Raw genomic sequence first — 12,042 nt, 5'->3', positions numbered from 1 at the left:
AGACATTATCAACTGTTTGGTATTCGTCCAATTTCCCCCCTTTTCTTGTCTGTTTTCTTATACATGATAAAAAGAATGTGAGCAGTTTGTTAGAAACTGTTAGAGACTGAACTGTGGAACCAATTTCCTCTTCCTTTATGTTCAAGTTCTGGATGAGTTTACTTGAAGTACTCTGAGATTTTAAGGCAAGCTATTAAAAAAAAAAAAAAGTCGTATGAATTAAATCATCCATGATGTCAGAATTCTTCTCAAGACTGACATTCAACCAAATAAATTGGTTACTGAAGAAGACATGACTGAACTCTTATTCATACCCCTTTATATCAGATCTGTATTCATCACAACTTTATTGCTCCTCATTAAGTTGAGAATGTTAAAATACTGAATTTGCAAAATTTATTAATACTAAAAGATTCATGCTTATATCTGTTTTCTATATTTGGCTTCCACAAAGTTTCATTTTAAAATGAAATTTAGTAGGGGCGCCTGGGTGACTCAATTGGTTAAGCATCTGCCTTCAGCTCAGATCATGATCCCAGGGTCCTGGGTTTAAGCCTCACATCAGGCTCTCTGCTCAATGGAAAGCCTGCTTCTCCCTCTCCAGGTCACCCTGCTTGTGCCTTCTCTCTCTCTCTCTGCCAAATAAATAAATAAGAATCCTTTAAAAAAATAAATAAGTAAAATGAAATTTAGTGGCTAAAAGTTAAAAAAAACATTAGTCTAATACACTGTGAAAATTCCGGAACTCAAACCAATATAGGTCTCTCCCCTAGCCTCCTTTCCTAGACCAACAGTAAAAGCAGGAAATGGAGGGAGGAAAGACTTACTCCAGGTTGAGCACCTCCACCATCTACAATAAAAGCAAGTTAGAAACAAGTACTGCCTATCAGTAGTTAATACCCCAAAGATGAACCAACTTGTCAGCTCTTCCCAATCTCAGTCACAAACAAAGAATTTGGCTAGTTCTTATTCTAGTTCTGCTTCTAGACCAGCCTTTTACGAAATCCATGGTGTGAATGGAATGGAAAGGGAAAATGCATTCGGAGATGGGCTATTTTGGAATGTTAAAAATATGCACTTTATTTATTGTGACAGACAGTAACTGCTTTCAGGTAAGTTGATTCTCAGGAAATATACTGTCTTATCGGTCATTATGTGTTTCTTCAACATCTGCTCAGACTGGACAATTTTTATCACTCTTTTTCTACCTCATACATTTTATGCCTTTAAATCTGTATAAAAATTACTGAGCTTCAGTTTAAGCATTTCAACAATAAGATCTACTAATCCGGGCAAATGATCTATAAATCAAACACAAATGCCCGTAAGAAGTCTATTTTATGAGATTATTTTCAATATGCTAGTAAGTAACTTCTCACTCCACTTTTTGGACCTTAGTACTCTAACAGAGAAACACTGGATTTGAGGTTAAAAATGTATCTGATGGGGGCACCTGGGTGGCTCAGTAGGTTAAAGCCTCTGCCTTCGGCTCAGGGCATGATCTCAGGGTCCTGGGATCGAGCCCCGCATTGGGCTCTCTGCTCAAGTGGTGAGCCTGCTTCCTCCTCTTTCTCTCTGCCTGGCTCTCTGCCTGCTTGTGATCTCTGTCTATCAAATAAATAAATAAATAAATCTTTAAAAAAAAAAAAATGTATCTGATGAACCCAACATCATCCTGATACCAAAACCAGGAAAAAAGAAAACTACAGACCAGTAGCTTTCATAAATATAGACACAATACCCAACAAATTTTAGCAAATTGAATCCAGCGACATACAAAATAGGTAAGTACATCATAACAAATTGAGGTTTATCAAAGGAATGAAAAATCAGTTTATGATTCAAAAATCAATATTAATTGACCATATGACCAGACTAAAAAATGAGTTAATGATTATCTCAAAAGATGTAGAGAAAGCCAGTGCAAAATCCAACCACCATTCAAAACAAACAAACAATCAAACAAACAAAAAACCACTCTCAGCAAATTAGGAGCAGAAGGATTTCATCAACATGAAGGGCATCAGGGCACCTGGGTGGCTCAGTGGGTTAAAGCCTCTGCTTTCGGCTCAGGTCATGATCCCAGGGTCCTGGGATCGAGCCCCACATCGGGCTCTCTGCTCAGCAGGGAGCCTGCTTCCTCCTCTCTCTCTACCTGCTTCTCTGCCTACTTGTGATCTCTATCTGTCAAATAAATAAATAAAATCTTAAAAAAAAAAAACCTCAATATTGTTAATATGTCAATTCTTCCCAAATTGATCTATAGATTCAATACAATCCCAAGCAAAATCTCAGTAGGTTTTTTTGTTTTTGTTTTTTTTAAGAAACTGACAAGGTCATTCTAAACTCTACATGGAAATAAGAAGAACTTGAAAATACCAAAACAAAGTTGAAAAAGAACTGATTTCAAAACTTATTATAAATCTATAGTAATCAAGACAGTGTGACACTGGCAGAAAAACATGACAAATTAATCCATGAAAGAGAACAGAAAGTTCAAAAATAGATCCACATTAAATGACAAAAATACTAAGTCAATTCAGTGAAGAAAGCATAACTTTTTCAACAAATGGTGTTGAAACTAAATAACCATAAGCAAAACAAAATAAAACCCTTAATTCTTAACTCATACAATAAACAAAACTAACTAAAAATAAAACCACTGATCTTAAATAGATCATACTTAAGAGTCCAAACTATAAAATTTCCAGAAGAAAATACAGGAGAAAAGCTTATTGATCTCTACTTTGGCAAAGGACAGAAAAGTACAAACTATAAAGAAAAAAAAATTAATTAGACTTAATTACTTTTGCTCTTCAAAAGATACTCAAGAGAATGAAAAGTCAAGCCACAAAATGGGAGAATATATTTCCAAAATAACTATAAGGCAAAGGACTATTACAGACAATAAACAAAGAACTTTTCTACTCAACAAGATAACCTACTAAAAACAAGCCGAAGATTACAACATTCATTAAAATATAAAGAGATGACAAATAAGCACATAAAAGTATCTTCAATATGATTAGTATTTAGGAACATGCATATTAAAACCACAATGAGACAACAGTATGTATCCACTTGAATGACTAAAACTAAAAAGACTGACCACATCAAAGTGCTAGAGATCATGTGGAGCAACTGGAACTCTTATACAATACTAGTGGGAATGTAAAATGATGAAACCACTGTGGAAAAGTTTAGTGGTTTCTTCTTTACTTTTTTTTTTTTTTTTTACTGTAGTTGACACACCCAATCTCACATTCTTTTTCAACTTAATCATCAAATCATAATGCCTTTATACAAATCATTAACAATTATTTGAACTGGCCAAAGTCAAAAGTCTACCGGAAAAGAGTATGTAACATATTATCAGGAATATCATCCCAATTCTTTAATTATATAATTATTTCATTACACATCAACCTGACTGTACTGTTCACCTACATTTCTCTATCTTGTCCAAGATCAATACTTTATATTCCTTTATTCTTCTCTACTAAAACCTACCAAAAAGGGAAATGAAGTTGTTCTAGCATTTTCGTTTTAATAAACCCATAATAGCTCTTAATGTTCATTATTTCTGTGATTTAAAAGATAAATTTTAATAATATTCTAAAATCTCGTGCTTTATCAAGTTCACATTTTGTAAGGCAGAATTCACTTTTTTCCTTTCCCTCTGGAAAAGTAAGTTTGCTTATGTCCAGTTACATAGTGCTTCTGTTCCCTTACACAGTTATTTCAAACACTACTTATCAGCATGATCTTCAGTATATCTAGTCACTTACATAAGCAGCAGACTAAACAGCTAAGGTAGCTGGCTACTCCTGTACCATCAATCAATCTCCTTATCTGTCTTAGGCTTCACTATCCCCTTATCAGGGACTATTTTCCTCTTGTTTTTTCTTGTTTAAAGGCTATTTTTTAATGAATAGAAAGAGAAAGACTGGCTTAGAGCCATTCTTCTTTCACTCTGTTATGTCACTGATCCTATGTAATGAGCCTGTGGTCTTGCTATGAAAGTATCTTTACAAATTCTTGTCTTAGCATTTGTCAGAAGTTCAGGTTGGTTAACAGAGTTTTTCTAACACTATTTTTACAGATCTTTATTATTCTTTTACACTTAGGTATACTGTATTCTCACAAACTTTGAGAGATCATAAAATCTTGGCCTCCACTATTTCCTCACTGTGGTATTCTGATCACATATCATGAATTTCATTTTTGAGAGCCTCCAATTGTTAAAGCCATTTTCCCAGTTATGGTCCAAGACTTGGATCATGAAAGAGCATTTCCCTAAATATTTGTGAAATATGATTTTCTAAAACCGATGGCATATTTCTGATAATGTTCAAGATGTCCCCCACCCAAAATAAAACAGACCTGAAGATGACAGATACAACACGGTTCACCCATGACTGCTGTTTCTTCTCTACCAACTATTCTAACCACGGAGAGAAAAAACAATAAAGTACAATAAGTCAAGGATTTATCAGTACATGCTGAGCTTAATACTAGACTAGAGATAAGGTTATTAGTTCCTATGCTATTCTGTAACTTTGAGTTTTAAAACTCTGCAACTGCTCCTTTGTCCCTTGAAACCCTATAATAACATCAAACCTAGGATCTGAGATTTACAGCCCACAGATTTCATGCCTTAAAACTTGTTTTCAGAACATCCTGAGAAATCCCTCCTCATTCCCAAGAAACTCTCACAGGACCAAAAACTCTGGGTATAACACCTAAATCATTCTTGAATAAGGTCCCCCAAAAAGAAGGTTTTATCTTCTCAGAATCAATCTGATTTCTAGTACATGCTCTCCCCTGTAGCCAGGACAGACCTCTGGCCAGAACACTCCAACTTCTGGAGAGTCTCTGGAGAGTCCATGACCCCAGATTTCATTTAAATGCTCTCTTTAGTCTTCTTGTAATACTCTCTTGACTTTAGGCACCATTCCTTAAACCTAGGGCAGTAGATATCAGCTCAGATTATTACCACCACCCTCTACTTTTATCTTTATTAAGCTAAGAAAATTGATAATTGTTCAAGTTTAATCTGACTTGGATTTAACAGCTTTTATGTGTAATTTGGTACACTTGAGCAAAGAAGCTGGAGTCTGAAGATAAACCTTGCCCACTTTCAGTCTTATCTTGGGCTAGTCTTGATGATAAGAGTAGTATTCCAATAAAATTCGAGATCCCAGTGGGCAAAATCCCTATTATTCAGGTGCCTCGACAGGGCAAGTCAGAAGCCTAAAGTCACTTTTACCAAGGTTGGCTTAAACTTTCACTGTGGAATATCTGAGAAAACAGAGTACTAGAGACAAGATCACCCAAAGAAATGGTTCGATGTCCAAGTGATCGAAGGAATGGAGGACTGAAACAGCTAAGCCTTGGGGAAGATCAAATAAGAATATCTGAAGACTGATTTGCAAACCAGAAGTTCAGTTAAGTAGGGGCATCCAGCTTCTCAGAAACGTATGCTCTGGGAGCCTCTCAGCTGACAGATCCATCCACAGATGCTGGGAACTAGAATCAGGTAAACACCAGTGATTGGATTTAAAGAAAATCTTTAAAAAATTAAAAAATATAATTTTTAATTGGCTTAGGATGAAGCCGTGAGCACTGAAATTATTAAAATTCCCAAGGATTCTAATGTGTACGCAGGGTTGAGAACCGTTGAATTAATGAGACAATACAACCACTTCCTTCATAATGTCAGTAAGTCAAATAACTAAAAATACGAGTTTCGGTAGTTAAACACTTAATGAACAACTAGGTCAAACATTAACTCAAGTTCTTAAGTTTCATGTTCTAAACAAATTTTGATACTTTTAAAAGGAGAAAAAAAATGTTAGTGCACACATCTGATTAAAACTTGAGGGCAATGGGAGTATCTTTCACTTAGCATTCCTTCACTCCAAATTAGAATGCAACTTAAGAACATGGTATTCTAGGAGCCTGCTAAACACCAAGAGCCATTCTTTTATATGCCACAGACCAATTTTATAAACCTTCTCTGGCTTAGTATGGAGCCTGGAACTATATTCTAGTAGTTATTAAGTTATCTAAAGGCAAATTACATTGACTATTAACATTTAAAACTGCATTTAAGAGTGGTAAAATTTATAATTTTAGTAAAATGAAGCAACTTTAAAATATCATTTTCACCACATCAATTCAATGAGGAAAATTATAGCAGAATCTGAATTTTCATTTTTAAAACACTATGAAAGTAATTAATTCAGCACATCATCTTTAAGAAGTCCCTAACTCCTTATAGATACTTTCTGATGGCCTGGAAGTACTATTAAGTAAATTATTTTCCAGTTCTGAATATAATTAATTACTTTACCCTATCACTCACTTTGGCTTGTAAAAAACAACAACAAAAAAAACCCCAAGCAAACAAACAAACAAACAAAAAAACTTCTTCAATTTTGAGGCAATTTTCAAAAATATCCCTAATTAAGAAGTATCAAAGATTCAGTAAAAGTATATATCCAATGTCTTTGAAAAACCTGGATTATAAAGCAAAATCATCTGGAACTTTTGTGAAAGCATTTGATAACTCCCACATAGCTAAAAGAAAACCAAAATAAGATTAAAATTCAGAAAGAGTCCAGTTACAGTGCTGCCATGATCTGTATGATCTTGACCAAATTACACAGCCTCTCTGAAAAGCAGTAACCATCCTGCACCTTGCACACATGTGTATATGGGCAACACATGTTTCTACCCTGTACATTAAAACTAAAGTCTACTCCAGGCCAAAAACTCTGTTTCTAGTAAAAAGGTAACAACAGGAGAAATTTGGAAACTGTGAGTTACCTCTGTAAAGCACTGGTATATATCTGTGTTACAGTTTTACTGTAGTTAAAAAATCTAAAATATTTCCAAGTCTGTAATTAAAGGTAAAATAATGAGATAGGATATTAATGTCCAAAGTAACACATATTATCAATATAAATGTTTAATGAGATTCTAAAAATAAGTACACTGCTACTGAAAAAAGAAAACGTGTTCTGGAGAAGATTCACTACCTAATTCAACCAACGCACCCACCTATCACCTTAAAATACACTCCTTTCTTTATTCTTCTACAATGTAGTCACCAGTTTCTCCCATCTCTGATAAAAGGTATAGTATTCTCCTGTCATACTTTTAAGTTGGACTTTCACTTTACTGGCTCACAGAATGAAGAAAAAAATCTTCTTCACCTAACTTTCCAGGACTGAGCAGGGACTGGCTGCAAATACCAAACCTCTTCTTAGTAAGAGTTACTTCAGAGAGACAGCAGGCCTCATATCCGAACATTTGCATTTTTCCAGTTTCAAAGTAAGATTCAAGCAACTTACCATTGTCCCAAAAGGAATGGCTCTTGAAGCATGGTAATAAATGGCTATAAAATTGATGAAGAAGGCAGTGCCACACACCATAGCTGGGATAAGAAATGCCCCAATAAACATCTGCTTTATCCATCTCCTTCCTGAAAGAGAAAGGAAACAATGAAAATCAGAGGTGGGGAGGGGGAGAGTCATATATTGATGTTTATAAGGTACCCAACTGTTTTTAGCATCAAATTATTTATTTAAAATTCTAATGTACAGGCACCTGGGTGGCTCAGTCAGTTAAGTGTCTGCCTTCGGCTCAGGTCATGGTCCCAGGGTCCTGGGATCGAGCCCCCACATCAGGCTCCCTGCTCCCACTCCCCCTGCTTGTGTTCCCTTTCTCACTGTGTCTCTGCCAAATAAATAAATAAAATCTTAAATAAATAAATAAATAAAATTCTAATATAAAGATCTTAAAATCTGCCACTCTAATAATTGTTTTAGAACAATGGCTAATAGGGGCGCCTGGGTGGCTCAGTGGGTTAAAGCCTCTGCCTTCAGCTCAGGTCATGATCCCAGGGTCCTGGGATCAAGCCCCGCATCGGGCTCTCTGCTCAGCAGGGAGCCTGCTTCCTCCTCTCTCTCTGCCTGCCTCTCTGCCTACTTGTGATCTCTGTCTGTCAAATAAATAAATAAAATATTTAAAAAAAAAAAAAAAAAAGAACAATGGCTAATAAAGACCAGTCTAGCTATGCAAGTATGTCCGGTGAAAATATAGCTTTTGAAGTGGGTATACTGGAAAAGAACAACGGACTATGGTAAAATATTTCAGTGTTCTGTCCTGACCCCACCACTGGACTGCTGTGAACTTTGGTAAGTCACTCAATCTTGCCAGTCTACAAGATGGCCTAAAAAGATGTTTCCAAACTAGTACTGGGAGTCCAGGAGCTTCCTAGAGGTGCCCATGAAGTCACTGGTGAAGGAAGAGCCCCAAGTCCTGCTTCAACAAGAACAAGTCCATTTTCAACAGTTTTACATATTAGAGTTTCATGTAAGCTTTAAAAAGGAAAAAAAAAAAAATGGTGTAAGGGGTCTCTAAATTTACTTCTAGCTGTAATTATGATTATAAGCATATATTTACATTTATTTGTTTCAAAAGGGAAAAAATAGGGCACCTGGGTGGCTCAGTTGGTTAGGCGTCTGCCTTTGGCTCAAGTCATGATCCAGGGTCCTGGGATGGAGCCCCACATCAGGCTCCCTGCTGAGCAGGGAGTCTGCTTCTCCCTCTCCCTCTGCTCCTCTACCTCTGCTTATGTTCTCTCTCCCTCACTTTCTCAAATAAATAAATAAAATCTTTTTAAAAAGTGGGGGAACAACAGTGTGCATCTCACGAGCTCTCTCTCAGTCATTAAAACTATAGACTTATAAGTTTCACTATTTCTTTTCTTTCTTTCTTTCCTTCTTTTTTAAAATTCAGGTCTTGAGGGGTGCTGAGTGGTTCAGTCAGTTAAGCGTCTGCCTTCGGCTCAGGTCATGATTCTGGAGTCCAGGGATGGAACCCCACATCCAGCTCCCTGATTGGGAGGGAGTCTGCTTCTCCCTCTGCCTGCTGCTCCCTGTGCTTGCGCTCTATCGCTCTCTTGTTCTATCTCGAATAAATAAATAAAATCTTAAAACAATAAAACAAAATTCGGGTCTTGAATTCACGACCCTGAGATCAAGACCTGAGCTGAAACCAAGAGTTGGACACACTTAACCAACTCAGCCACTCAGGCACCCCAGTTTCACTATTTCTTTGTATCTCTCTGTATTGCCAAAATTCTGTTCAGTGAGCATGTTACTTAAATAATCAAAGAAAGGAAACTATGTCAATTTTAAACTCTGCAATAAAAAATTCTAGATGACGTTTGTATTGATCAAGAGAGTAACACAGAGCTATCTTTCCAGTATAGCAGAGTGTACAAGCAAGAGCACTACCAAGGAAACACCTGCATACCGCTCAGGAACAAAACACAAAAATTTCCTACTGGATCACTATTAGAATTCAATCCCACAACCAAAACCAATAGGGACCTAAATAGGAAGTATGATAAGCAAAACAAGCAATACCCTAACTTCTGTTTTGTCCTATGTAAAGCTCTTTTAAACATCTATCTCATAGAATTACTATCCCAAACTTTGACATTCCTCCAGAAAAATTCCTTGATTCTGAACTTTCAACTCTATTTTATTTCTTTCTCAGGTAAGTTTCAAGAGCCCCTCCTTTCCACATAAAGACTCAGTATTTAGCATTTGAACAACACAAAAAGGGTAGCAATTACAGTATTATTTTCCTCTTTAATTCTAACTCTTTTCTAGCACTCTCTTTTCCTATACTTTTCATTATCTTCTTGGATTCACATATGTATTTATAAATTTCATATTCAATCCTATTACTTCTTTCCCTCCAAAATAAAAAAGAATCACACATTCCACTGGGTACAGTTAGAAGCCCAGACATCTGCATTGTGTTCCCTGCTGCTCACCACACCCTTGGATATTTTGGTCAAGTTCCAGGCTACCTCTAGCTTTAAATTGGGTCTGGAGGATTATCCAGTACCTTGAGGACAACATGGAGACCTTGAGTTTCAAGATAACCTTGAGATAACTCTAAAAAATTCTTGACTTTCTGGGTTGATCTCTAACATTGACCTGGTATTTAGGGATCACTCAGACAAAAATATTAGTATATGACCAGACCTTCCAAGGGGCTGTCAATCAGATAATAACCTTTAGGGGCACCTGGGTGGCTAGTGAGTTAAGCATCCAACTCTTGATTTCAGCTCAAGTCATGATCTGAGGGTCATGAGATAGAGCCCCATGTCAGGCTCCATGCTGGGTATGGAGCCTGCTTAAGATTCTCTCTCTCCCCCTCTCTCTGCCCCTCCCCCAACCACCACCCGACCTGTGCACTCTCTTTATCTCCAAAATAATAAAAAAAAAAGAGTTAAGTTTGGCTGTGTTCTTAACTTGTAATCAATTTATGTCCAAGTACGAATAAATTTCCTGTTTTAAACAATTTGTTTCTGCTATGGAGATTTTTCTGGAGGCCACAGCTTAACTAGTTTCCAGGTCATATTCAAAGCAGAAGTTAACTTTGGCATCCTTAGTTCCTAAGGATGGTAGCCCCATATAAGACCTGTTTCCCATATCTGAAGGTAAAATACAGACACTGAACAGATAACTAAAATAATTAATCCATAATGATGCTCCCTCAGGCAATCTGAAGAACTATTTATACTGAAGGTACATACCACATTAAGTCTCGGAGGACCAATAAAAAAAGCAACGGTAAACCAGGATAACTGGAGGAATTTTAAATGATCCTATGTATGCTCTGAGTGCCAATAACCTATAAGTCTAGTTGCCAAAAGGCAGGATTCCTTAATGCTGATTGCTTAGGATGAGTTGGGAAAATCACACAAGAAAGTCTCTATCCTTAGGAATACAATTTTAAGGTCTTTCAACAGCCCTTCATTCATAAACTGAAATATGCAAATCTACTACTTCCAGTACTTTTCTGATCCTAGTCACAGGGAAAACAAAAATAACCTGAAGACCCTCGAGTGCCATCAAAGAAAGAAACACCAAGGAGCAGTACCTTTGTATCATCTGTTTATCCCCCATCATTTGCAGATGACAATAGGAAAGAAGGAAGGGTGTATTTAAGATGAAATGCTCTTGGCAAGATTATGACACAGAATAACAGAAATCTTTGTGCAGGATCCTTTGATAAATATTTAAGAGTCAACAGAAATAAAGAGCTCTCCTTCCTACTCTCCTTCCAGTCCAGACACTTTAACCATAGCCATTAAATGTGCCTTTATATCCAGCTGTAATGCTATGCAGTCTGCATGGAAGCCTCCCATGGAGCACATCTAGGGAGTTAGGCACCTCAAAGCAAAATAGTATCAATAACTTGAACACATACTCTTTCCCATGTGTTCCTCAGGGCTAACTTCACAGCAGACAATGGAGAAAATCTTATTAATTATTCATAATTTTCAGAAACAAAATGCAGGGATTCCATAAAAGATAGACCACAGAGCAGGTTTGGTGGAGATTATGTGAAACAGGATAACAAAGTCTTTTACAATGGCTGATCTGTCCCTTTTAAATTCCAAATACCTAGTAGTAAAATATTAGCATCTAGAATTAAAAATACAAAGTGATAACTTGTAAGTTACCTCCTTGTCTGGCATACAGACTTCCTCCAAAATAACCATTCACTGGAGATGTAGCAGCATAGACAAATATGGCTGTACTAAGCATTGATCCCCTCCTAAAAAGGCGAAACAACATATGTGGTAAGTTAAAGCCAGCAATTTAAAGAAAATATCACCGAGTCTATCACATTAACATTAGTTTAATTTCAAAGATAAATTTAACAGGAACACAAAAAATATCATCCTGGACTGTAAAAAATCTCCAAAGGTTGCCTGGTGAATGAATTTCTAGTTAATATTGCACAAGCTGATACTCATTTTTTTAATCTGCAGTTAAATTTCATAATATAGTCTAAACAAATTCTTCGTATTTCTTTGGCAAAAATATTAGAAGCTGGCACTAAAATTGTTTTGCAACCCTGTAAACCAATCACATCATACGGATAGGAATATTCAGCTGTTAAGAAAAATAATTAGAATATTTCCCTTTATAATTTAATTGCTTA

The 12,042-nt window shown here is 36.3% G+C and overlaps 1 protein-coding gene across 1 annotated transcript in view; it reads right to left on the bottom strand.

Moving 5' to 3' along the window:
* TM9SF3 (transmembrane 9 superfamily member 3) overlaps window positions 1-12,042 on the bottom strand; it is a 70,805-nt gene that overhangs the window by 19,806 nt on the left and 38,957 nt on the right. Inside the window, exons 8-9 of the mRNA XM_059169315.1 lie at window positions 11,558-11,652; window positions 7,359-7,489 (exon numbers count right to left, since the gene is read on the bottom strand). Of these exons, the coding sequence (XP_059025298.1) occupies window positions 7,359-7,489; window positions 11,558-11,652 (226 nt within the window). The remainder of the gene's footprint in view (window positions 1-7,358; window positions 7,490-11,557; window positions 11,653-12,042) is intronic.

The sequence above is a fragment of the Mustela lutreola genome, chromosome 4 (genome assembly GCF_030435805.1).
Source record: "Mustela lutreola isolate mMusLut2 chromosome 4, mMusLut2.pri, whole genome shotgun sequence".
NCBI classification, from domain to species: Eukaryota; Metazoa; Chordata; class Mammalia; order Carnivora; family Mustelidae; genus Mustela; species Mustela lutreola.
Note: the sequence above shows the minus strand (reverse complement) of the source record. Positions and strands in the feature narration are given on the sequence as shown.